The sequence below is a fragment of the Drosophila guanche genome, unplaced genomic scaffold (assembly GCF_900245975.1).
Source record: "Drosophila guanche unplaced genomic scaffold, DGUA_6, whole genome shotgun sequence".
Lineage (NCBI taxonomy): Eukaryota > Metazoa > Arthropoda > Insecta > Diptera > Drosophilidae > Drosophila > Drosophila guanche.
Window position 1 is genome coordinate 402542 of NW_022995763.1, and position 27131 is coordinate 429672.

Consider the following 27131-nt stretch of genomic DNA (forward strand, 5'->3'; position numbering starts at 1 on the left):
CTACTTTTTAAGACTTGATTAAATTGGATTTATTTCAAAATCAGGTTAAAGTTAAAATGGGCATCAGCGAAAAAAAAAACCTTACAAACGTAAGAGCGAGACGCACGAATTTAAATTTTATTTTGAATGACTGAATGAAAAACAAAGCATGCGGCTCCAATTATTTTCGAGATCGTCGCACAGTCAAGCGACAAAATCTGAAACCAAATATTCGAGAAATAACTGAGACAAATTCTACAACATGTCGATGGTGAACACCTTGACCGACATTGCCCTCGAGCATCCAGTGATGCAAGCGGTCATCTCCTACTTTTCGGAACTACTGCACTCCATTGGAAAGCCCGCAGAGCAGGGAGAGGTGGTGCCAAAGGAGATACAACAGACGCTGGGCTCGGTCGTCTCGAATTACGTCTTATCGAATGTCACGCTCAACAGCTTGTTCGGCAGCAATTATCACTTTATCCGTTTGGCTGGCTTGAGCGGCACATCGGCCATTTTGATGGGTGCCTACTGCGGCAGCGTGCTGGAGGGTATCAAGGATCCCCTGGAGCAGATACGCCTGGGGGGATATGCGGATGGGGCCATTCGCATTCACTTCCTGCATGCGTTCACAATGATGGCCATTCCCCTGGCCCACTATCCCGTGCTCACGGGCACTCTGATGACCACGGGGACGCTGATCTACAGCGGCTCCTTGTACTACTGCGCCCTGAAACGCAAGCGTCGCATTCGTATTTATCCCACCATCGGAGGGTTCGTCCTGATAGCAGCATGGATGTCGCTGCTCATGTAGGATGATGGACTAACCGAAGCAGCGGTGGGTATGAGTGCACTTTTGTCTGTGTTTCTCCGTAGCTAACTTTTGAATCCTTGCAGAGAAGACCAAAAATACACACAATAAACACACGCCCATAGCACCCCCCAACACTTCCAACTGGCACAGGCTGGCAGCACAGGTCGGTTTGCTCACTGACACAGGCTGACGGCTATTCTACACTGCAAGTTGAATTCGAATTTAAATTCCAATTGGAAATGCTCTTCTCATTATCTTAAACAATAAACTTCATGCAAATGAAACTCATTGTGCTTTTACTTTTACAACTCGACCTTCGTTTTTATTGATATTTTTAATAGTAAAATTATTCAATTTAATACAGCAATTATAGCAAAAAAAAAAAGGGCGGGGGGGGGGGGGGGGGGGGGGGAGTATAACGTGGGACACGTAAGGATAACGTAAGACACTCATTAATAAGTACAGTTAATAAATTAAACAATAGCGTATAATTTGGCTAAACTAACTGTGAGCAGCAGGCGAAACTTTTTTAATTTAATTATCGTAGTACCTAGACACTGAACATTATTTCGAGAGTACACTGAAAGAAGCCACCGGGTGGGTGAGCGCTTCTCCAAATGTAGTTTGGAAATAAATGCAAAACTTGAATTTCAGTTTTTAGTTCATTTGTTGTTGTTTTTTATTTTATTTTTAGTATTTACACAAAAAAAGGGTTTTATTTTTACGTAGATTAATTAGCTTTTGTTTTATTTTTATTTTTAACACATTTTGGCGTTGCAACTGCACCAAACTTTGAGTCTGGCAAACACAAATAAATTCAACTCTTCACACACTAATTTTATGCATTTCCAAGACAGAAAAAAAAAAACACTCTAGAGTAGCACCTATTAATTGTGTTGTTATTGTAGGATTCTTTTATTGCTGCTGCCTGGGGGGCGTGGCAGTATGCAGCTTCTCTGTGGGCAGCAGCTTGCTTCGAATTTGAATTCGTTTTCATTTTGATTTCGATTTCGATTTCGATTTCGCGCACTTACATACAACATATTTGTAATCGTAATCGTTTCACACACACACACACACACACACACACATACATAAGAGTATTAGCTATGCACTCACACTCATGCACACACAGACACACACACAGACACACTCTCACTTAGCATTAAGTTCCGTTACTCCGCTTCTTTAGTACAGATTAATATAGCACTTTTAGTTGTTTGTTTTTTACTTTTCGATTGCTTGGAGGCCATTCCAAAAATAAAAAAAACAAATTACAATTTAAAAAATAAACCTTTACGCATTAGAAAGTTCTTCATGTCGTGACTAGGCAAGTTCTGTTGTTGTTGTTGTTGTACCGTTTAAACACGCAAAGTACAGTGTGCCCTGCCGTGCGCGAACCGTTTCGCAATTATGAGCAGAAAGTTCTGGGCAGGCGCACCTCTGCTTCCGGCATCTGTGTTCAGTTTGCTTAGTGTTTTAGTACATTGTTGTTGTTGTTGTTGTTGCTGTTGTTGCTGTTGTTGTTGTTGTTGTACTATTCACACTCGTAGAGCACAGTCTGCCCTGCAATGCGGCAGCCGTTGAGCTGCTCTCCTCGTCAAACCGCTTTCAGTTTCCTGTGTGTTTTAGTACATTCTTTTTGTTGTTGTGGTTGTTGAGTTTTATCTCCATTTTTTAGTACGTTGTTTTAGAGTTCGTAATGTTGTTGTTGTTGTGGTTGTTGTTGTTGTGGTTGTTTGTTACTTCATGTTGCATGAAGAACTCGCTCTACAGATGCTCATCGCCATGATAGCCATTGCGTAGGGGCTGTCGCTCCTGTGCGTGATCCGTGGGCCGATTGCGCTTGAAGAAGCCGCACTGTAGGGGAGAATTAAAGCAGAGAGTAAAGCAAATGATCGAAAGTCGCTGCTTGTTGGGGCCATAACTCACCCTGTAGAGCAGCCAGACGAGCAGCAGAAAGATGAGCGCACCCGCACACGCGGCCAACACAACCACCCAGAGGGGCACCACATCCGGCACCTGTTGCGGCTCCGGCTCCGCCTTGTAGAAGATCTCGTGTGACTTGATAATCTTGTCCTTGGGCTGGCCAATGAACGGCAGCTGGGTGACATTGGCCACGGCCAGCGTGGACACATTTAGGGGCACATTCGAGGCAAGCTTCTCCATGGTCTTGGCCACCATGCGGGCGCGTATGGCCACAAATGCGGCATCACCGTCCTCGGTGCCCAGATTGGTCACCACGCAGCGAATGGTGCGACAGCGTGCCGACTGGCACGGCGAATTCAGATCGATTTGTTGCGGCTGCTCCACATCATCGCTGCTGCGACGAAAACGGCGCTGGGAAGTGCTCGAGCTGGACGAGGACCAGTGTCCCGGTCCACCCTGTCCCTGACTCTGACTCTGGGCTGGTCCCTGCTGGAGTATATCCTCATCGTAGAAGTCGCCATTCTCACGCCCATAGTAGGGTTTGCTGCCAGAGCTATATGTCACATGATAGCCACCTGGCGCACCTCCAAACTGTCCCTGTCCCTGTCCGTACGACTGGGTGTGCATCTGTCCCTGACCCTGGAACTGGTTGTTCCTGTAGAGATCATTGTCCACATTGGTGCGTGGTATGCTGCCCAGATCCAGGGTGCCCGCATGGAAACTGCCACTGCGTCCGCCGTACATGGATTTGTCCGCAAAGTTGGCACCGCCAGCACCAGCACCAGCACCAGCACCAGCACCAGCACCAGCCAGATGTAGCTGCTGCCTCTGCTGGGGCCCCGACTGATAGCCAGAGCTGCTGCTCGATTGTTGGGATGGCAGACCCGCCATCTGTATGTGTCCCTGGGTGCTGTGGCCACGCAGCTGAGCACTGGGGCCCGAGCTGGAGGAGGAGATGGTGGTGAAGCTGCTCTGATTGATGCGTGGCTCATGACCGATGATCACCGCCTGGCTGGCACGATCCTGATGCACATACGAAGCATCGCCGGGCACATCAAGGGCATCCTCGCGCTCCAGCAGTGCCACCTGCTTGGGTGTCAGCCGATTCTTGGCCTCCGTTTGGCTGACGGTCACCGCCTGGCCGCCCTGCGAGCCCCGCGACACCTCCAGATGTCCCTCCGCTCGCTCCGCACCGCCAGCGGCGGCACCAGTCGCCGCCTGGCTGCTGAACTGCACCGAGTTGCTGATTGCGCCCTGCGCATGCAGATATGATTTATTCTTCAGCTTCTCGTCCAGCTTGAGGTTGTGCTCGTTGACCTCGTACACCTGGTCGCAGCGGATCTTGCCGCCCGTCTCTGGCTGGCTGAGCAGATACATCAGCGGATCCCCGACAATGGTCTCGTAGGGATAGTGGATATACACCTCTGCCTCCTCGATGATCGATGGCCGATTGTTGCGTATCTCGTAGATGTGCACCACCTGCGGGCCCAGATCCTCCTCGCTGGTGGCGTTCTGCAGCGTCTTGTAGTCATCGGCCTTGTACAGCTGATAGTCGGGCAGCGATGTGCCCTTAATGTCCAGATCCGTGTCCACCCAAATGCCCACGCTCTTGCGGTAAATATTATCAAAGTGGGAGCCCAGCTTCTCGACATTTGTGGAGTTGGCCTCCCAATAGAATTCGTAGCTGGAGGAGCTGCCATACTTGTCCGCCGGCACCAGGCTGATCATGAAGTGCGCCTGAGGAGGGCAGAGCAGAGAGATTCAAGTTAGGATTCAAGGGATGCCTGAGCTGATGCCTGCTTACAATTTGTCCCGACTCCAGCGGATTGCCAATGTCGCACTTGAGCGTATGATTATTCGCCGGTGTGGGTGCCGAGCAGGTGATGGGCGTATCCTTCTTCTCGCCCAGCTGCTGCAGCTTGCGGAACTCCAGATCGCGCGGCGTAATCATATAAAATGCCGCCTCGAAGGCATCCTCATTGTTGTTCGAGATCAAAACCTCAACGGTGAGTGGTTCGGGTGAGCCAAACAGATACTTGTCCACAGTTCTGCCAAAGATAAAGGGAGAGAGAGAGAGAGGTAGATCTGGGTTAGCGCTTGGCTAGACTTTCGCTTGATGGAACTCACTTGATTTCCAATTTGAGATCCGGCTCGCATATGTTGTCCGGGCCACAGTTCTTTTGTATGTTGATGGCATCGCGCACGACAATCTCACGGTTCTGATCGATCACCGGCTCGAGGATGCCGCGCCTGCGCCGCACAACGGGCTCGAGGGGACGACTGCTGCGCAGATTGTAGCGCGACTCGACCTCCAGTGGTGTCAGCTTGTCCTGCACCTTGTCCATGAGGTAGACCGTCTCGTTGAGGCAATAGTTTTGGCCATAGTTCAGGCGAATCGTCTGATTCCGGATGTTCTTGCCCTCATCCCGCAGGAAGAACATGCGGGGATTGCGCACCTTCTTGGCGTCCAGCAGCCAGGACACATCGAAGTCAAGCTGCTCGGGCAGATAGCGACCGGTGAAGCTCCAGCAAGTGGTGAGCATCATGCAGGGCACCCTCTTGTTGTCCCTCTGCAGCGGGCAACTGCGATCGTCCAGGCTGATCAGCTTCGAGGGACTGGCAAAGCTCGTCTCCGCATTGACAGCCGCCACGGGGCGGGACTTGAAGAGGTAAACGCGATCGGAGCTGTAGGCGCCCACGGCCAGATCCGGGTAGGTGTTGCCATCCATGTCCACGCCGCCGGAGAGGGCAAAGCCAAAGGTGCGCGGATAGGGAGCACCCTCCACCAGCTGCTCGGCGCGTATGATCTGCGAGGGCTTCGCCAACGGACCCATGGACGAGCCGTGATAGATGTAGACAACGCCACGGCCCTCGGGCCCGTCATAGGGTGCGCCCACAGCGAAGTCGCCATAGCCATCGCCATTCACATCACCCAGGGTGGTGAGGGCGAGACCGAAGCGTCCCTTGGTCTGGAAGCCGTCGCGTATGTGCTCCGTGGTAAAGAACTGGGAGGCCGTGTGTCCGCCCTGGATCAGCACGTAGACACGGCCCACATCGTACTTGCCCTCGACATTGTCCAGCTCCGTGAACATGGGTGCGCCAATGATGAGATCGTCCAGGCCATCGCCGTCCACATCGCTGGAGGCGAGGGCATAGCCAAAGTACTCCCCAATCTGTCGTCCGGTAATGTTCAAAATGTTTGCCATGTTCCAGCGATTGACCACCACCTGGCCGGTCAAATTGGCGCCTCGGGGCTTGCCGATGGCCACATCCTCGCTGCGATCGCCATCAAAGTCGCCGGTGACCATGGAATAGCCCAGATACGAGTCATCATTCACCGATGTACTCTCCACCGTGGAGAAGACTTGGTTCTCCGGCTTGGTCACATCGTGAGAGCTCGCCTGACCTGTGGGAAGCATTTGATGAGAACCTTTGAGTAAGTCAAGCCCCATTCGAAGATCATCTTTGGGGATTTCTCTTCTTTCTCTTTGCTTGGTGGTTTTGATGGTGATGGTGAGTACACTACATGGCTACGAGCATGCTGAACCAGCTGAAGCAGCAGCAGCAACAGCAACGATTACACTACAAGAAAGTCTAGTCTACAATGGATTACATCTGAGTACATGGATACAGATGGGTGGGGGGCTGAGTGATTGGCTACAGATTATGATTAGATCGCATTCCGGTTAGTAGTACAGCCAGCACCCAAAGAATAAAACTACTAACAGACCAGAGACCAGAGCAATGAGAAATGATAAATGAGAAATGAGAGCAAACATGCACAGCCCAAAGGCTTTAGTTAATTGATAATGTTTGGGGCCTACAAAGAAGGCAAATATCCACGGCAGAGAGGAGAGTTTGGCACAGACCGTAAAATAACAAAAGTTTTCATCACATCGGATCACACATAATTCAAGTCTTTGGCTGGCTTTTTCCATTTTATTGTCCAAATAAGAATTAAAAAATATCAAAGAATTTCTCAAAAGGTTCGGTTCTTTGTTATTATTTGAAAGAATAAGAAAAGAAAATGTTGAAACAAAGAAGTAAAAAATAAAAGTAAAAACTTCCTCCTCTGCCGTTTCCATCCTTCGTTGATCCCCAAACCTTAGAAGCATAAGAAAGAGACGCGATAACAACCAGAGAGAAGCGGACATGGACAAAGCGAGTTATAGCAGAGATACATTTATTGAGTGTGGCATAAGCGGGGAGATTGGTTTGGTTTCTTGGTTTCTTGGTTTTATTCTCCCATAATTAGTTAGCGAAGAAGCTTTCGATGCGGCAATGAGTAGAGTTCTCCGGCGACATCTGTTGGATGCCATGGAATAAATGGAGTATTTTCTTTGCTTTTCTTCCAGGATACAACAGTGTTCACACGATGATTGAATGGATGATTGATGTGTGTTTTCTTCACCCATTTCTCAGTGATTTCATTTCGATATTTTATTTTGCATTTCAGACACCATTTATGGAGATCGTTTGTGTGTGCGTGTGTGTGTGTGTGTGTGTTTGTGTGTGTGTGTATAGATGTTTAGGTACTTTTGTTTTTTGGCAGCTATATGGTTAATGTTCGTAGGTACAGTTTCGGATTGTGGTTGAGTTTTTTGTTTGAGTTTTGTAAGGCAGTTGGTGAGAAGCGTTTTTGGTTTTTTGCGTTGTTTTTTTTTTATATATTTTTATTTTTGTTTTTTTTTTTTTTTTTTTTATTATTACCTCCAGTGCCGAAGGGCTGATAATAGGGCGGCTTAAATGGAAACTCGGCATCGGGCGGTATTGAGTAGGTTTGTCCTTTTTATTTTGTATTCAGTGTGTGATTTCGGATAGTTTAATAGCAACAGAAGTTGTGGAAATATGTTGATTGGGTTTGGTTTTTGGTTGTTGGTGTTCGGGTTTTTGTTGTTTGTTTTTTTGTTTTTTTGGGTTGAGCAACAGACACAGTTCATGTCAATCGGTACAGAATGCATACGTCATTTTTTTGGTTTTATTTTTTTCGAGTACGGTACGGTACAAAATTTCATGCATTTTGCGCCGACACACATACACAGAGAGAGAAAGAGAGAGAGAGAGAGAGATAGTGGATAAGGTGTGACGAGTGGGAAAAGGATCAAAAAAGAAAGAGAAAAAGAGAGAATACATAATTTTGATTAATCAAATGAGACAACGAAAAACAGAAGGAACAAAAAAAAATAGAATGGTACTTTGGGGAGACATGACGCGTTACACGGTACAGGTACAGTTAAAGTTAAAGTTACAGGTACATGTACAATTACAGTTAAAGTTACAGTAGATAGTAAGTGTATCGGATACGGTACAGCTAAGATGCAGCTAAGGATGTTTCTTTTTTGTCTTCTTTGGATCTCGGTTAAATTTACATTTCAAATTACGTTTACAATTAACAATTGAAGTACAGTCCACTACAGACTTTTGCCGTCGAGTGTTGAATGATTGTCGTTAGCATAATGATATTTAGGATTTATTTTATTCGAGTACAAAACACTGTGTCGCTCGGCACGGTACACTTGTTAGCTGTTCAGGCAGCGACGACAATAGTGCGACTAGTTAGGCCAATTGGGGGTTAAGTAATTTTGCTGACAACAACTCGACAACACAATGCCACTACATATACATATACATCTAGTATATAGGACTTATGCGACTCTATTCTACCAATAACGTAGCTGCTGTGCATTCTGCTTTTCTTGGGTACATTTTCGTATATAAATTGGTGTACCAAAAATGCACCCAAGTTGATGCACAGTTACCAATTCTTAATTTGAGACCATAGTTTTATATTATGTCTGTTACAGTCTACACCTAAGCTTAAACTATAAACTAAATGGGTACAATGCGACATGCACTAGGAACATCAGGTCAGAGATCATGGACCATGTCCCGCACTAAGTGGCATTCAACAAATCTTCTACAAATGCTGATTCGTCTCAAATGGACCTTACTTTGATTAGATCTATGGTTCGTTCGGGTGTTAGAGACTTGGGGTAAATTATGTTCTTATTGGATTAAAATACAACATTTAGAACTAGCCCAGAGATGAGATAAATATGTTTGGGTTTAAGTGGTTTACACTTAGGTAGGTTAGGCAATGCCTTATAACTCGCACAAAATAAATACGGAAAAATCGACTAAAATAAACTAGGGAAAATAGTATTTTGTGCTTTTTTTGTACACTGGAGAGCTTTGGGAACTTTTAGCTTTTCAGGTGGGACGGGGGCGAGGACAAGAATGCTATGAATACGGGAAAATAACTTTAAAATAATTTCAAACCAGACTACGGGATTTTGTTTATGGGTGTGGGTCAGTGTGTGTGTGTGTGTGTGTGTGTGTGTGTGTGTTGAGTTTTGGAGTTGGCGTTCGTCTAGGAATAAATACTTAGAGCTCTAGCTATGACTAAATACATTGGATCAATTTGTTTGTTTTATTTTTGTGGATTTGTTCTCATTGAGATACGAGATACGAGTACTAGAAAGAACAGCAAATTCAAAATACATACAGTAAAAGTAAATCGTCTCAATAGACGGTACAAAAAAAAATAAGAAAAACAGGGTACAAGGTACAAGTAAAAAAAAGGTACTGATAGACGGATAGAAGAATAAGTGGAACAACGGTACACGGTACATGTGGGAAAAACGTGCACTTACCTTGCCAGTACCAACTGCCAGGTGCGCCAATGAACAAACGCGAGCCATTCTAGAAGAGAGAAGAGAGGGGAAAAGAGAGAAGGGAAACCGAATGAAAAATAGTCAGATCGAATGCTGTGGATGCAATTGTGAATGCAAATGTTATGCCACGATCCCCAACGAGGTGCCAACTAAACGTGCCCACGCCAAAGACATGCCCATGCCGCGCTCTCCAATCCCCCTCCCAAAGTGCGCGCCCCCCTCTAGCCATTCCATGCATATAATAACTCAATGAACCCAAAAAATACAAAAAAAAAAACACAACAAAAATGTGTTGCAGAAAGAGGTAAAGATTGGGTAGGGTCTCTTTTGTATACGAAGTGGACTGGACATGGGCGAACTGGTAATGCTCTTCATTAATTTAATAATTAAGAAATTATTCTGATGGTAAAATAAATGTTGATTATTCTTCCTATATATCCCAACCTATTAATGAACAAATATTTGGATGTCTCCTGCTATACACCTGCTGGGAAACCTTTAAGCAACTGAAAGCTTCAGAGAACACCAACTAGGGATCGTGCTAACAGTTCACATAATATATCGAACATTATATAATGCTAGGACTCATAAGTAGATTAGCGTATATTACCCTAGTAATACTTACTTTGTTGACGGCTGCACTGAAGCCGGCCTGACACGAGCCCTGACGATGATAACCCCAGTTGTCTGCAAGTAGGAGAAAAAGAGATATCAAGTGAGTGAGTGAGTGAGTGAGCGGGAGGGCAGGAGTGACTGTCAGTCACAGTTGACCATTTAGGCATTGTGATTTCCTCATAAATGTTCGGCCACAGCTCAATGAGCGTACCCCGGGGCAGCACAAATGGTTCGAGAGGGACCAAGACACGGAGATGGAGAGAGAGAGAGAGCAGCTTCAAGAGGGATCGCATAAGTATGTGGGACAATAAATTGCAAATAATTACCGATGCAATGCAATAAATTGCGCTGCTATTTGTCAGTCCGGGAGAGTTGGAAGAGTTGGTCGCTTTGGACAGAGTGCAACATAAAAGGATTAGAGCGCGCCTTTGGGGTAAACTGCCAGACATCCGATGGACATTGAAATGAAAATACAACAATACTCGTACGAACAAAAAACAGCCAAGGTAACAGCAGCAACAACAGCAACAACAGTGACAGCAGACAGCAACAGCAACAGCAACAGCAGAGCGGCAAACAAAAAGATCAAGACGAAGGTAAGGCTAAGGCCTAAAGTGGACAGCCACAGCAACAGCAACAGATCCACATATCCACACATCCACACATCCTTTTGTTGGCTCCGCCTTTTGTTTGTTTCTGTGCCAGACTGTCCGGCAAAGTGTCTTGCGAATGTTGCTTTGCTACCAAATACAAAATCACGCAGCGGGAACAGCACAAAAGCAAGTCAGCAAAAAGCCCCAGAGAGAGTATGGTTCGGACCATATAATACCCAATAGTAGGCAAAAGTAGTAGGCATGCAGTTGTAAAAACTTTACAAATTAATTGTTTACTGATTTTCTCCGAGAATGTATTCCTGGTTGGCGCTTGATGCTAAGCATTTACCACTTTCACTTCATAACATCGATTATATTTGTGCCTGTTGCAAAGATCAGCACCAATACAGCATACCCTCGTACTCCACGAGTACCATTATGTCGCCTGCCTCCGCATGAGAGCAACGATAAAGCTGCAGACACCGAGAGAGAGACAGCGAGGAAGAGCGAGCAAAAACAAGAGAGAAATCAACAGGCAGATCGTGCGTTTGATCAAATTAAACGATAACAATTTGTCTCCGAAGTGTTTCAATTTGAGCGCACCGAGCCGAGCCGGTGCCGGTGCCGGGGGCCCGTGGACCGAAGGCAGGCAGCAACATGTCGCCGACGTCGCGGCAGCAGCAGCAATCGCATAAGTCAACTTTTTGTACGGCACTCGCTCTTGCACACACGTGTATATGTACCTATGCGTACCTGGACATACCCAAAGCATTGTCTGAAGCGGGTGTGTATGTGTGTGCGTGCAGTTGTAGTAATTCCCATAATAAAATCGCCCCGTCTTGAATTACAATTAGTTTTTAGCAAGGGCACGAAGAGCGATTCCGACTCCACTCAGCTCCAGCAACAGCAACACAACTCGGACTTGGACAGTCCAACGGTTCGTTTGAGTGTGTGTGTGTTTGTGTGCCTTTGTAAATACCCTTTAAATGTGCATGCTAGCTTGGGCTAGCTCTGTGAACAAGGAAAGCTGTCTTGAGCCTCATCGATAATAAGCCAATGGAAAATGGATCATACCACTCGTAAAGGAGACTACCAGAAATATTTTCCAATGTTTTTTATGCAGTACTTTTCGATCTTGTTAGTCCCCGTTGTACATCAGGGTATAGAAAGTTCGGCGCAACGATTTTGGCGTTCATGGGTTCATGATTTTATTCCGCTTTTGTCGTTTGATTTACCCTTTTCGTTGCTGTTGCTGTTGTTGTTTTTGTTGTTCTCTCTTTTTTTTTGTGTTTCGTTTAACTATTTAGTTTGGCATTTTGTGCGTTAAGTTGGTATTTATTGCTTTCAGTGATGTCGGAATGTGCTGAGGCAACTGTCAAGATGGGTCGATGTTGCCGCGGCTGCTGCTAATCATTTCACAACTGCAACATCCAGCGGCAGCATTAATAACCCCACCACAGAAACATCGCATTGATGATGATGATGACGATGAACAAGACCAATGGGAATATGGTCAGCGCTCGAGCCTGGGCCCAATGTGCTTAGAATTGTTAAATTGCCCTTGGACGGACCATATTGGACCTGCATGGATTGAGAAATCTCATCCGTTGGGTGTGGAGAGAAGGTGTATTCGACTGGCAGATCACTGGAGTGTGATCTAGGAAGGAGAGGGCATTCAAACTTTACCATTAGCAAGCGAAAACACAACAAAACTCAAAACAAATCTGCCCCCATGATGAACTAGGCCCACAAGCAACCCACAATGACCATATGCCAGCTAGCTAAATAACAATACTCAGACTCAGATCCACATACATTAGTACATATGTAAGTATCTACACAGATTCTCCACATTATATTATGTATATATGCTTTGCATCTGGCAAGCGATGCTAAAAATACTCACACCTAGGCAGAACTTTGCGAAGGAGGAGGCGGCAGCGAATGCCACATGTGTTCTATAGGTACATATTCGTAGGTATAGCCACATACATATATATCGTATATAGTCCGTATAACGCGATGACTAACCCAAACAAATTTGGCAGGCTGTCCCAAAAACAAAAAGCTAAGAAAAAACACAACAAAGTTGGGAGCGAAAAGAAAGCGTAAGAAAAACGACTTCCCTGTGGGTTGCATTCCTACCGATGAGCGGAGCAAACAACAACAAAAACTTTGAACATCAAATTAAATATTTTTAGATGCACAAACTACATCGAAACTCCTATGTTTTCAGTGTCTTCCCTTTGATATGGGCATTGCCCATGTACAACATATTTGTTGGCGGCTGTCACGATTCATAAATCTATCATTGGATCTGTCCGGATTCGGATTCGGATTCGGAATCGGCGGTTGGGTGGGGTCATCAGGTGGGCGTAGCGTTTTGAGTTGTGGAGGTTTAGGTTTCATTTGTTCTTTAAATGAACTAAATTAGTCAGCAAAGATGTGGGTTTTGTTTTGGAATGGTTGGTTCTAATATAAGACTGGGAAATATTTCTGTATGGATGGACTTAACCTCACAGATACTCATGCTAGATATGTTAAAATACTATTAAGATGGCTCTTTAATTTGATATTTTCTTAAGCTTTGGAATATCTTCTGAAAGCATCCAATTTTTATTTTAAAAAATAAAAAATTCAATCTTTAATGCTACAATTTCTTTTCACTTTCGCTGTACACACACTCAGTTACCGTTATTCGATACTCTGGGATTACCAAAAAAAAAAGAAAAATAAGAACAGAAGAGAAGAAAATAATCCAAGGAAAGCAGAAGAACTGACAGTTTGCATTGCGCTCTTTAGGGGATTCCCCCTGCCCACTCAAATTACAGTCACACTCAGAGGCAGGAACAGGGAGCGTGGGCAGGAGGGAAGAGCAGAAATCACACCGAATCGCAGGTTCAAATTATGTCTGGGTTAATCTGCAGGGGGCACAGCTTTTTACTACTCACTTGTCCGACAGGGGGATAGCTCGTGGAACTGCTCGAAGTTATGGGAGGTGAAGCAGGTGCCCACTGGGTCATAGCGCATCGCCCTCGATGGCGTCATCGTGTGGAACACATATCGCGGTGCACAGGCCTGCAAAGACAGAGAGAAACATACATACAATATAGAGTGAGTGAGGGGGGAGATATGCTAAAGGAAAGAGACACGCGATAGAGGCATTTTGGAGGCATGGAAATTATTTTGTGAAGATGTGAAACAATGGCACAGAGCCGACTGCATGCAGCGGCCGGCCTTCCTAAAACGGCCAAAGCGAATTAACAGACCGATCCCCCGCCCCACACTCGGAACGCATATGCAGCACAGTGTGCCCAAGTTGCCCAAAGCTGGATGGACAGGTCTTAAGAGAGGGTTATTCTAGTACCGGTTGATCTTAGTGGACATGTTCTATGGTAAATGATAATAATAAATATGCAAGGAATTCACGATTCTTCAATTCAATCTGAGAACCAGACAAAGTTTCTAAAATATGATCTACAAATATCTTATATGTACTTATAGGCATGCATTTATGTGGATAAATTTGCTTCAAAGTTCTTCAATTCTCCTTTTTCATGCACCTTTTGGACACTGTGCCCTGTGACTGGGACTGGGGACTGGGGACTGTGGACTGAGAGTAACATCATCGCATTGAATCGCATTGCATCGCTTCGCATCTCTGCAGTTCTGTGTGTTTATAATGTAGTTTTATAATGTATAAATGGCTGGCAGTTGGACATAAAACACGCACGGGGATCTCGCTGCCTCTGCCCCTTACCCACTCCAGCCTCAATTTGAGGCAACTCTGGTCCCAGTACCCAGGCCAAATATGGTCTGCAGTTGGGAGTTTGGCATGGGGCAGAGGAAGAGGGAAATGCCTGACTGCCTGCAGAAGGCAGAAGGCACCAGGCATCAGACATCAACATCAGCGTCAAGATCTTAGGCCAGGCCATTGTCTCCGCACTGCAATTACTTTTACAAATTTATACATATTGTGCCATTTATGGCAACCAGTGGCTCTCTGTCTCCATCTACCTTACCCCCGCCGACTCCCATTCCGAAACTCCCTCCGACTGCGACTGCGACGGCGACTGCGACTGCGACTCTGACATAAACTCAAAATGACGCGCTATCGCCAAAAATGAATGCTGATCGGATCAGTGGACAGGCAGGGGGCGGTGTGCGGATGGCTCTGCTTTGGCCGATCCATTCAAATGCCCCCATTGAATCACAAATCTATGGGGCCCCGGCCCCATATTATGCAAGCATTCGCGGACAGAAGCGGACAGAAACGGACAGCATAAGCAACAACAACAAAAAAGGAAAGAAAATCACAGTCCTGCCTCGCTGGCTCTCTGGCTATAAAAATGAAAAATAAAAATAATAAAAGCAGCAACAAGAAATGCTTAAAACTGGACAAAAATCAGACAATCGACTTGCCGCTGGGCCCGGACGGACCGGACCCCTTTACATATTTCTGGGTCTGGTTGAAAACATTGAACAATTCAATTGAAATTCTCAACAATTGCCTTCGAGGCAGAGTGGTCCACAGACCATTGTCCATGCCATGATCAATAAGTTAATGGCAATTTCCTATTAAAAACTTTATTATCAGTCGGCTGCTCCTGCTCTGGTCTGCTGCCAGTGCCACATAGTTGCAGTTTCAGTTCGAGTTCCCGGTAAAATAGTTAGATATGCAAATGAAGCCTCAGCAGAGGGAGGACCATGAACAGGTCTACGAACAGTCAGAAGTGGAGAGAAGTTCTCTCCTCTTGGCTTGGCAATGAAATCAAAAATTATGCTACTGAGAATATGTGTTGCGATCGGGCATAGGTTGACATTTACTTTTGTACATTTTTGGGGGTTTTTATAGATCGGAAACTCATTTGAATGGGTGCAAAATAATGCTACTGAATATGAGTTTTGATCGGGAATGGCGTGCCCGTTTATACTGGTAAATTTGCGCAAGTATTGGCTGGTTTTCTCCCAAATCCCTTATAGTTCCAATCTTTGCCCCCATTTGAATGGTCGACCTCTGGCGTGTTGGCGTGTTTTCTTGTCAACCGTTTGCATTCTTCATAACCAAATTGTTTTGTCGTGTTCTCCCTTCCCCTCGGAACATATTTTGAATGATTTCTTGTTGTTGTTTGGTATGGGTTTTGGTTTGCTTTGGTTTGGTTTTGGCTTTCTTTTGGCAGCAGCTTTTAGCCGTAGTTTTGAGCGGTCTCTGGTCTCTGGTCTGTGGTCTGTATTTGGGCTTTTGTTTGCTTTGTTTTTTGTGTTTTTTTTTGTGTGGTTTATTGCCCATGTTTGGTGCAGAGTGCATACCGAAACGCCAACGATAAATTTTTGAGACATTAAACTGCACTTTTGCAGACGCCGTCGATTCGCTGTTGTGCGAGTAGCGTGGTGGGGGGGGGGAGAGCCAGGGAGTCAGAGTCAAAAGTCAACACGTTTGACATGGTCGACATGCAGACGTTACCAATGCGAATGCCAAAAGAATATCGGGGCAGCCACCATGCCCCCATACCCCACATCCCGCCGAGTGCCGGATGCCAGATGCAGATGCCTGCAGAACACAGATGCTAGGCTTTAGCTTCTGCTACTGCTCCTGCTCGATCGTTCGTTCTCCCCCTCTCTCTCTCTCTCTCTCTCTCTCTCTCTCTCTCTCTCTCTCTCTCTCTCTCTCTCTGTGGCCATATTCGAGTTCAATAGCGCTGGCAATTTCACAGATCGTGTCGATGATCATGTCGCAATCGCAACGGGCAGACCAAACAAACAAACACAACAACAACAGCAGCAGAAAAGCGTCCGAAAAGAAAATAAAAACGTTGCGAAACGAGACCGAGATCGAGACCGAGACCAAACCCGAGCGAACGAAGCCGACCGCACGACACACAAACGGTACAAGCCAACGCCGGCGCAGACGCAGACGCAGGCGCAGACGCAGGCGAAGACGCTGAAAAGCAAAAGCAAAAGCAGAGACCCCAGGCGCAGGCAGGCAGCACTTTTCTGTGAGTTCAAAATGATGTCACCTTCGGTCTTGCGTTGATTGCCGATCATGGCCAAATTGTAGGCGGTCATCGGCAACGCCCACGCCACTGTTGATGCTGGTAATGCGAGGTGACACATGACCGAACTCCTGGGTGATCTCATGCCATCTGATAAAACGGCATTGGTGAGCCTTCGGCTGCTGCAACTTGGCTAATAGCTAATTAAACGCTAATAGCAACAACAAATTGGTTAGCTGCAATTCCCAGGCCATTTGAGCATTTACTTTCTGCCTGTCATGGTCCTGATGATGTAGTCCTGCGAGGGAGGGCGCTTCGCACTTGGCACAAAAACTAAATCAATCGATGACCTGCTCTGGGTTAATGGGCATTTGAAGGCCAGCGCGTGGGGCGGAAGTGACCTGGACATGGTCCCACAGCCAACAGCCAACAGCCACAAAAGTACACACACACACACACACACACACACGCTGGGCCATCAATGTTAACGGTTCTTGGTGCGCCAGGGCCAAAATCAAATGGGCCAAATCAAAGTTAATTGAGAACTAAAGTGAAAATCAAATGTTTATGGGGTTCTACCTTCCTCTCTACCTTGCCCTCTGGTGGGTGGGCAGACAACAAAGAGAACCCCAACGCCAACGCAATTAACAAAAGTTGCGAGACTTGGCCACACCTCAAAGAGCCACCAAAAGGCACCCCACTACTGCGAGTATCTGTCTATTGGTATCCCCATGTATCCATGTATGTGGCTCTGCCAGTGGCTTGGTTCACTTGACGCAATCCAAGTGGGAACCACAGAAACCGAAATCGAAATCGAAATCGAAACGAACCCAGAGGCGACACCCACTGATGGCAAGGGGGACATAAATGCATAATAGCATCCCAAACGTCCGAAAAGTGTAATTTTATTCTTTGATTTTCTCAGTCAACGGATGAGGTGAGGTCCCGTGTCCCGTGTCGGTGTCGGTGTCTGTTACCACCGATGAGTTGCACTTTCGATGCGATTTGACATTTTAACGAGGTTCTGTCAGATGATGCCATCATTCAATGCACATTAAAATCGGACAAAAAACAGACAAAAAATCAGGTTGGATAAGTCAGTTAGTAGGTCACTTGTGGTGGGTGGAAAATGAAAGTACAACGAGGTATGCCACGGGCATTTGAGTGGCACATTAAGCGCCGACATTCGATGCATTTGCTGAAACTTAAACTTTAGTCATGTCATTTTGAGTAGAAGGATGAGTCCTTGAAATGTAAAATGTGTATAAAATGTAGATCCTTTCATTTAAAGACTTACCACAACCAAATCGTTGTCGCGTCCTGTGGCCACAGTGGCGCCCAGCCATTGGTAGGACTTCCTGTCTACGATTTCGCCCTCTGTATTCCGGTTGTTGCCTGTTTTTGGTTTGAGAGAAGCGCACACACAAATTAATATCATTAGCAGATCCAAATTTCCTTTGGGCAGAAATCAAGAGCGCAAAAAAAAACTTATTTTAAAAGAAAGACTGAGAAGAAATAAGAGTAAAAAGTAAATGCGACAAATTGTGCACGGAAATGGACAATTTACTGAAATTAATATGTATGCCCCAAGGGGTGGGGGTGCTCTAAGCAGAAAATATAAAAATAAAGCAAACTAATTAAGCTCCTTCTCTGTGGGAGAGACAGGCAGGCAGGCAGGCAGGCAGGCAGACAACACAGAGAGGGAACACTTGAGAATGCCGCTGATGGTCACTTCCTTTTGTCAGTGATTTATGACACAATTGCGGGTGGGGTTTCTGTACATATTTGATGGCCTAATGAGGGATGGAATGGCGAATCCATCAGCCTTGGAATGAATTCAAGGGTGAATCGCCGCCGCCTCATTAAGGAGCATGATGGATGGTCGAGTGTGCAGGGTGCAGGGTCATGCGGGACGTGGCTGATCGATGAATCAAGTAAAAACTAATCACAAATGAATCACAGAAGATGAAGAATCATAGATGCAAAAAAGATCAGCAACAACTTTCAAGTGAAACACTGAATGAGAGCTTCAAGTTTATTAATACTGTTGGAATATGAATTCAAGAAAGCAAATAAAATAAAATAAGAAACGCAACGAAACGGAAATAAATTTCCTTCCGTTTCTTGTGCTTATAATATTAACGCAAAAGTGCCAAATGAATCACAGCCACTTAAGTGCCATAATGATTCAGCAGTGCAACACACACATAGAGTTTCAGGTGTAGTTGTTGAGGTTGAGGTTGAGGTGCCACACAGCAATGAATGAGACAACGAACCTGCTAGCTGGATGAAGCACCTGTTTACGCCTGGGGCCCAGCACATAATATATTTGTTTATTTTTTGGTTTGTTTTGGTTTCAGAAGAGAAACACTTTCGTTTTAGCATAAAAGAAACATTTGAACAAAAGGGGGAGAGTATTGGCCACTAATTTATGTCACCCAGCCCCAAAATGCATTAGCCCTGATGGGGCATGTGTCAATAAATTGTCAGAGGTGTTTACCTCTCCCTCTCCGGGGAACTGGGGAATTTCATGGTAAAAATATGCAAAATGTATGCGAATGCCACGAGGAAGCTTTTGCGTGTTTATCATTTCCGTTTTATGCCGAGGAGAGGATGTGCTGTTGTCTAAAAATATATACTCGAGTGTATTATTGCACTTTTCCGTACGAGCCCCGAACTGCATTCTTCGCATTTTGCATACTAAAAAGTTGCGCCTGCGCATGGCGAGTAGGAGTGGAGTGGAAGGTGGAGGGCCATAAATAAACTAATTGCACTCTGGGCAACCCCTTACCCGCCACCCCAGCTCACACACCCACCTCTGGCGCCAATTCTGATGGAGCGGGCCACAAGGCATGGGCTCTGGCGCCAATGCTCACAATTCTCTTTGCCCAAGCATCCAGACTTATGTATGCATATTTCCCCCCCACTTTTGTTTGCCATTCGCTGTGGTCGCTGTGAAATTACCTTTGGAATCGAAGGGCACCAACTTGCAGTCATCATCCTTCATGCTGCACTTGAAGACACCGCCGGCCTCCACAACGCCGGGCTGGAAGCGGGACGTATCATATTTGGGTGCACCCACGATCAAGCTGACACTGCAAAAGGGAACAGGAGGGTGGGGATTAGACGATAAATAATTCAAATATAATATTCTATAAGTAAATAAACGCAAATAAAAACTAGAAATAAATCTTTAACTTTAACTCCAAAATGAGTTTCAAAATTTGTTGGCACATTTTCCAAATGGGTTTTATTAAGTTGTTGCCTGGCAAAACCCATAGAAGAGGCATATGGCGATCGATGATTGGGAGTTTGGTTGCTGCATTTATTTATGGTTTTCGCCAACCCTCCCCGCACTCCAATTCGCTTCCCTGGCTACCGAATGGGCAAGAGCATCAGGCAGGGCACAGGCAGGGGACAGAGCTCGTAGTAGTTCATCATGGCACGCACATTGACAGCTGTCATTAGCATTCATTGAATGCGGAAGTGCGGCGCGAACAAAAAGGGTGCCCCCGGCCCGGACCGGGGTCTTTGAGGGGTGCACTAAATGGGCCTTCATTAAAATTGAAAATAATAAAAACGGAAAGTAAAAGGCGGGCCGCCTGCCGCAAATGCTGCAAATCAAACACTTGAGAGTTGATTAAAAACGGGGCCACAGCCCACATGCAACAATTTGACGCTTGACTAAAGCAAAAATTGCACAGATGCGTGGCAAAAAGCAAGCGAGGAAGTGAAACAGACAGAAGATCGGCAGAAGGCATGAATGGAGCGAGTAAGTGAAACCATGAAGCGGGCCCGCCCTTGGATCCTGACTCTCTCTCTCTCTCTCTCTCTCTCTGCTGGCATTTGGTATTTGAAGAGCCCAAAGAGAGGCCTCCCCCCCCCAAGCAGTACCTTAAGGCCTGAGCTTGAGAGAACGAATTAGTGGCTTTGCTTTTCCCTCTCTCAAACTCTGTATCTCTGTGGGTCTCTGTGGGTGTGCCTGTGTGTGTGTGTGAGTGTGTTTGCTGGTTTGCTGACATCATTGGCATTCATCGAAGAGCTTGGATTCGATCATACTCGCTCGTTGAATGTAATTAATATTCATTTACGAACATAGACACCGAAAGCTTAAACAGGTTCCTCCGCCTCTGGCGCTCCACCGAATTGTAGCCCAGAACGCATTTGCATTTCGTTGAATGAATGAATGAATAACCAAAAAAACAATCAAAACAAATTACTCTTAACAGCGGATGAATAATCCAAATTTATTTGACTCATGGCGCTACAAAATATCGCCACAAATATCTCCGCAACAATTCTCAGTATTGATACTGAGCGGAATTGATAAACAATGAAGAAAAATGATTGCCTTACACTTTTGGGTGCATTTCTCAGCATAATTATCATTATTTAATGGAATTTTATGGAACTTTTCTCAGATTGAAAGTGCATAAAAGTTGCACATATCTGGTGAGTTTATTTATGGAAATTGCAAGTACAAAGCACACATACGCCTCAGGGTATCAATTCCATTTATAATTGATCGGATTGGCTCGCAGCTTCAACGAATTTCGATTATTACAGCATGGGCAGGGGCTGGCTCTACCCTGGCGCTGCAGAGCGAATTTAGATCACATTGAATGCCGTTTGGCTTGCGTAATTTTTCGTTTTCATTTTTAAATTAAAGAGCACGCGTCAGCAGCAGCCTCCCTGCGAATGTTCTGTCATCATTCATTTGCTTATTGTTGCTTGTGCAGTGAACCAAAGCGAGAGAGAAGAACGGTGGAGAGACAATGGCAAGCCACACACAATGCACGCTCCAAAATGATCAAAATCAATGCGATTCAATTGAGAGTGGATCGAATGGAAGCGTGAATACACAAATGAAACAACATCGAACCAGGCGCCTGGCCAAACAAATCATTTCTCAATTGCCAAACATTTTTGCGCTGCATTTCAGACATAAAAATGTCTCAATTAGGAGAGAGAGAGAGAGAGAGAGAGAGCGAATGGTAAACCAATTTTCCGGCACACATGTCTCAAGAAATCGAATGGAATGGCAGGAAAGGAGAAGCAAATTAAGTGGAAAAGGAGCGGCAGAGAGACAGCGAAGAGACTGAGAAGAGTAAAATAAAAAGAAGAACCTTTTGTTAGATCGCGCCTTGAATGCTAAATGGGAACGAGCGATCGTTCTTCCAGTTCGTTGTCCGTGGTCTGGTCTGGTCTGGTCGGATTGTCGTCGCGTGCAGCAGCCGCAATAAAAATAATGTTTTAAAAATACATTTCGAAAATTGCTCTGTGCACCTCTCAGTCAACCCTCCTCCCTCCTCCCTCCATCCCTCAGTAAATGCCTAGCCCCCCGACTTCCGACTTTGTCTCAATGACAACACATGCCCGACATTCGTTTCGTTGCTCACAGGATACGCTGGCTGGGCAGGCACGAGTGGGACAGCAACAGCTGAACAGACAGACATCGAGCTAGTCCCAGTCCCAGTGCCAGTTCCAGTCTCAACATCACGATGTGGGTGCCCATCGCTGCTCTCGTGTGAAGCTGCGCATGCTTCCTGCCTTCCGTCCGTCCGCCCTCTTCAATGAAATGACACGAGCATGGTACAGTGAGCGCGGAATTTATGCGCACCACAGACAGCTGGTCGGCCACCACCACCACTCCTGGGACACTCAATTTGTTGTTCACTTTCCGGCTTCGGGCCTGGGTGACCTTGTGCTGCCAGCGATCCATCAAACGTGCTCTAATTTCAATTTCAATTCAGCACAAAAAAACGCCCAAAACAATTGCTTGAAAATGTTTTACAAATACATTGAAAGACAATTTCACGAAAATAAATGCAAATAAATGTATTTAAAACTTTAAAAAACTCGATTTTATAATAAAAAATAAATTCAATTATTAAAACAAAAATATATATATATAAAAAATATTGAAATAAATTGGAAATACTTTTACAGCTTTTTCAGAGATTTTCTTGTCGAGATTTCCTCCTTGGATATCAATGTCTGCAGAGAGTTTGGATTCAGAATCACTTAAGCTTAAAGCTGGATTGTAAACGATGCAGCCGACTGCATGTGGAGCTTTTAGGCACTTTGCAAGCTTTCAGGCATTGAGCAGTCAGAGGGAGACACTTAGCGGTAAAGCTCAACGCAAAAATTGCGATCAGCTGCTCAACGATCAATAGACATTTTCTGTTCAACTTAATTTGCATTTGACAGTTCAGTCAGTAATCCTATACCACAACCCCCTCCCACACAATGACAAACATGAACTATGAACCCAACATCCTGCTGCCTGTCTGGTAGATCTTTCCACCCCGAACAATTGTTCGACAGACTTTTAGTCAGCACTGTCGAGTCGATGCCGCCTGCCTGCCTGTCGCTCAGTGTCTTCTGTGTCTCTGCGTCTCTCTTTCTTCCGCTCTCTTTCTGCTTGTGTCATTCCCATACTCATTCTGGGTAACCTTTTAAGTAATGCACAGCGTAAATATAAAGGGGGTACATTTCGTACCGTAAATCGTCAAGTCACTTTCAGAGTCAGTCCGCGTTAAAGTAACCGAAAAAGCATGCGCCGCGCGAGACACAGGGTGAGGGGTGAGTGAGGACTAGGGCCGCGAGTGCTAGAAGAGCGAGGGCGTGTCGGCGCTAAACATGTGTGCGCCTCATTTCGTTTTTCCTGGAGGTCTCTCTCTCTCTCTCTCGCTCTCTCCCTCTCTGCATCTCTGGGAAAAACTAAGCGCTCACACACGTGACAGCGACATACAGGGGACATACCCTCGTGGGTTCCCGGCGCTCATTTTCGATCGTTTCCTCCTACATTTGTTTGTTCATTGAGCCATTTGCCCAAATGTTGTGCCCCCGAAGGCCAGCGCTGACGCTGACTCTCTCTCATTGTATTTTCGTTCCCTGTGTTTGTGTGTGGTTTTCCAACACCTTTTTTACACATTTGACACTTCCGTTTTTCGAGGAGAAGACCTTCATTTTATCTCTACAACTGATCTGCGCTGATCTCAACGCTGATGTCTATCCTGCGAGCCAGTGGGCACTCCGAGAGAGTCTGCCATCGAGCGGCCCAAAATGCCAGCGTGTACTCGTGGATAAGTGCAAAAAGGAGAAAGGAAAATAAATATTTGAAATCAATTACATTTCTCATTGTCTGCCTGCTGCCGTTTTGCCATTTCATAACCACAACAGACGCAAGCGCGCCGACAGGCAGGCAGGCAATCCAGCAGCGATCGACACGATCATTTTCATGGCAGCTGCAGCTGACAGTAGTTTATGCAATAGATAGATTACCCCAGACTCCAGACTCCAGACTCCAGACCCATGCCCAGGCACTGTAACCCACTTAATGGAGAACAGAAGGAGCGACGTAAAACCTAAATGAACTTCTCAAGTGATCGTCGGCCGGCACTATCCAAGCCGGTGGTCTAGCTAAAATTAGCTGAAAGATACATTTTACAGCAGTTTCATAAACAATCTAAAAACATTTCAAATGTTACAAATTCTTGATGCAATTTCCATCATTTCTCCACCCAAAGATCAGTTCCAAATGCCTTCAACATTTAAGGATCTGATCTGATCTGATTTGATCTGCTTAAGCTTTGAGAGTAGATCAGCGGCAAGCAGCTGGCAAGAGTCACCAGAAAAGGAACGAGGTCAGGCTAATGAGGCACAGCATAACCATGGACTACAATTTGTTGTCGCATCTATAAGGAAACCTGCGCCTGCCTGCCTGCCCACAACTGGACGGCGAGGCAACTCTCTCGTTCTGGATGGATGCTCTTTCGAGGCTAACGGACAAACGACTTTATTTGGCCAATTGGGTGAAGCTGCTGGCTGGCAACCTTGTGCGCCGACGCAACACTTGACCGTAAATAGCACACACACACACACACACACGCGGATTGTTGTAAACTATGTCAAGCAGAGATACAGATACGGATACATTTGCCACAGCCACTGCTTCAGGGCAAACCGCATATTGGCCAACGTCTTTGGTCTCTTTTGCCATATAAACAATAACCACAACTAGTTACACTTAGCTCCACCGCCACCGCCACCGCCGCTCCACCCGCCTGTTGCCACTTTCCACAACACGCAACAATTATCTCATGTGGCCACAGAATGGAGTCGGGTTGAAGAGTGGTCAGAGTGGGAGGGAGGTTGCCCTGCGACAGTCGGCGAAACCAAAAGCATTTTTACAGGTGACAGATGTAACTATTCATGGATTGTTTCCAAAGCATAGAATAATCGTGCAAAAATATGCGTGCCAGATCAGATCTTGGTCAAACTGCAGGAGCAAACCCTTTCAAATACTAAACATTTTTCTGGCCCATCTTGCCAATATTTTGGAATACTTTCTGCACAAATAAAACATCCGTTGAGCGCTGAATAATTTCAACCAAAGAAGAGCATACAAAGTGCAACCAACTCGATCTCGAGCCAGCCAAAGGTCTAACCAAAATGATCTGCGATCTTCTTTTGTGTCTCTCTCTCTCTCTCTCTCTCTCTCTCTGTGGGGGTGTCCGTCTGGCAGTCTGTGCCAGTTTGTGGCTGTGTTTGCGTCTGTTTATTGAATTGTAAACATTTTTAACGCTGCATTTAAATAATTTTCGTTTCGTTTTTAAGTGCACTTAGAGTGCAGCAGCCAGTATCTTTCTTTCTGTCTCTGTCGCTGTCTCTGTCTCTGTCTCTGTGTGTGTTGTGTGTTGTGTGTATATGGATTATAGAGAATAACGAATAAAGAAGTGCAAATGGCCCAAAGGCCATTCACACACGTAGCCACAAGAGACAGAGAGAGAGAGAGAGAAAGAGAGATGCTGTTGCTTTGATAGCTACAGCTTCAGCCTCGCCACTCTATCGATGGTGTACGTATCTTCCAGGCGCGCTTCTTCCGCCTCCATGAACGTGCGAAAAAAGTCTGAGAAGACTGGAACACTGGAAGACCGAAGGGGAGACAGCGACTGCGACTAGGCGGCACACACTGATTAACACGCTCCATCAAGCTGAACTTTGTGGGGTTCAGCAAAGGCTATCGATTCATGCGCCAGCTCTTTCCTACAATATTGAACGCCTCACCGACATAAATAACTAAAACTCAAACCTAAAGAGAGTCTCGAAAGTGTTCGGCTTCGTCTCGATATTTAGCCATTTGTCATGGGGTCAAGCACTCGCGATTGACCAATAAACTTTAAGGTTCAACGCCAAAGTGTCCCATTTATTCCAATCATTCAAAAGAGTTTCTGTTCTAGGAGGACACTCGTAAATTTGTCAACCTTCTGCTGCTACAACTTCATTTTCCAGATTGAAATTAATGAGCATTTAGTGAGCAGAGGGGATGCTGTACATAATAGCAAAGCCCGCGAGAGAGAGAGAGAGAGAGAGACAGAGCAGAGATAGAGCGGTTGTACTGGGCACTGGAAGATTAACATGTCGCGGTATTATCTCTTTTGGAATGGGAAGGGGAAATGGGAAGAAGAGCCAAAGGACAGTTCTCGCTGTTCGTCGAACCTGGAATACCCTTTAATTTGAGTTGGAATTCAAACGGATTTAAACGCTGAAATTTGCTGTAATATTATTTGTATATCTGAAGAAATGTTGCTATCGGTAGGAGCGAGCTGCCTCCTCTCTCAGTTTTCGTTGAGTGGCAAGTTTGATGAACTGTCCACGGTCTCCAGAGACTTTTGATAAAAACCAAATTCTTATTCTTTATTTTTTGTTCTCCTTTCTTTTGGGCGCTTATCTGCCTCGGGCTGGTACTGGAGAGCAGCCCCCAAGAGCCCCGACGATAAGCTGAATGTCCAAAAAAGAGAGATGATGAAGTGACACACACACACACAAGTGGGAAACGCACAAAAATGCCTCACACATGCAGATAGAACACATAGATACGACATTTCCCAATCTTTTGTTGAGAATTTTGCAATCTGCGGGGGAAGTAAATGTTGAATTAAGATAAGTTTGTTCTTAAATTCCATTATGATGATGGGCAGAAAGAACAGCAAGAAAATAACAAACGTATCTTGACGAAGCTGCCAAATCATGCCCTACAATGGGTTCAGTTTAGCTGGCAAAATGGTTTAACAATTTGTGGCTTCATCTTTTCTGCAACTATTTTGATTACAAGAGCTCAAAAGTTGTTCCTGATTTAATTGGTTTTCTTTTGCCTGAAATAAATGGGTTTACGCTTCATTGTCTACGCTTATGTGGGTTATGACAGAAGGTCAAACATTGGCACACACCCACACCCACACCCACACACATTGTTCCCCCCTTCTGGCACTTACTTGTTCTGGTTGGTGAAGTAATCGTTGCGTGCCTTGTGCAGGGCAATGCTGAAGCCGAACATGGAATTGGTCGCCTGCTGGTAACGCACGTAGCTCGGCAGATCGATGTTGTAGCCCAGCGAGTGGGGCGCTTCGTTTATGAGGAGCAACAGGACCAGGGCCAGGGCCAGGGCCATGCCCGTCACTTGATGGCCGCCGCGGCCTGTCATTGCAGTTTCGATGGAACTTTCGTGGCCGATTTCTGGCTTGATTTT

At 45.6% G+C, this 27131-nt stretch overlaps 2 protein-coding genes across 3 annotated transcripts; one reads left to right on the top strand and one right to left on the bottom strand.

Moving 5' to 3' along the window:
- Nucleotides 1-194: 194 nt before the first annotated feature.
- On the top strand, nucleotides 195-1002 carry LOC117591026 (transmembrane protein 256 homolog). The gene is made up of 2 exons (XM_034284113.1): nucleotides 195-817; nucleotides 877-1002. Exon 1 carries the CDS (start codon nucleotides 242-244, stop codon nucleotides 791-793), a length of 552 nt encoding a protein of 183 aa, XP_034140004.1. The 5' UTR covers nucleotides 195-241; the 3' UTR covers nucleotides 794-817; nucleotides 877-1002.
- Nucleotides 1003-1195: 193 nt separating this feature from the next.
- LOC117591053 (integrin alpha-PS2) lies at nucleotides 1196-27113 on the bottom strand. 2 transcript variants are annotated; one of them, XM_034284151.1, is made up of 11 exons: nucleotides 26878-27113; nucleotides 19562-19692; nucleotides 17895-17992; nucleotides 13556-13682; nucleotides 10022-10083; nucleotides 9376-9424; nucleotides 7433-7507; nucleotides 4850-6128; nucleotides 4527-4770; nucleotides 2726-4459; nucleotides 1196-2653 (listed from the first exon to the last, which is right to left on the bottom strand). In XM_034284151.1, the coding sequence occupies exons 1-11, from the start codon at nucleotides 27084-27086 to the stop codon at nucleotides 2564-2566; spliced, it is 4098 nt and encodes a 1365-aa protein (XP_034140042.1). In that variant the 5' UTR covers nucleotides 27087-27113; the 3' UTR covers nucleotides 1196-2563. The 2 variants fall into 2 exon arrangements, with proteins under 2 accessions (XP_034140042.1, XP_034140043.1); XM_034284152.1 differs by lacking the exon at nucleotides 7433-7507.
- Between the last annotated feature and the right edge of the window lie 18 nt (nucleotides 27114-27131).

Bases quoted from the DNA above. Each gene is read 5' to 3' on its own strand.
- LOC117591026 (XM_034284113.1), top strand. From the start codon at position 242: ATGTCGATGGTGAACACCTTGACCGACATTGCCCTCGAGCATCCAGTG.
- LOC117591053 (XM_034284151.1), bottom strand. From the start codon at position 27,086: ATGACAGGCCGCGGCGGCCATCAAGTGACGGGCATGGCCCTGGCCCTG. The intron at 4,771-4,849 runs GTGAGTTCCATC...TATCTTTGGCAG, and splicing joins GATCTCAAATTGGAAATCAA to AACTGTGGACAAGTATCTGT. The intron at 2,654-2,725 runs GTGAGTTATGGC...TCTCCCCTACAG, and splicing joins TCGTCTGGCTGCTCTACAGG to TGCGGCTTCTTCAAGCGCAA.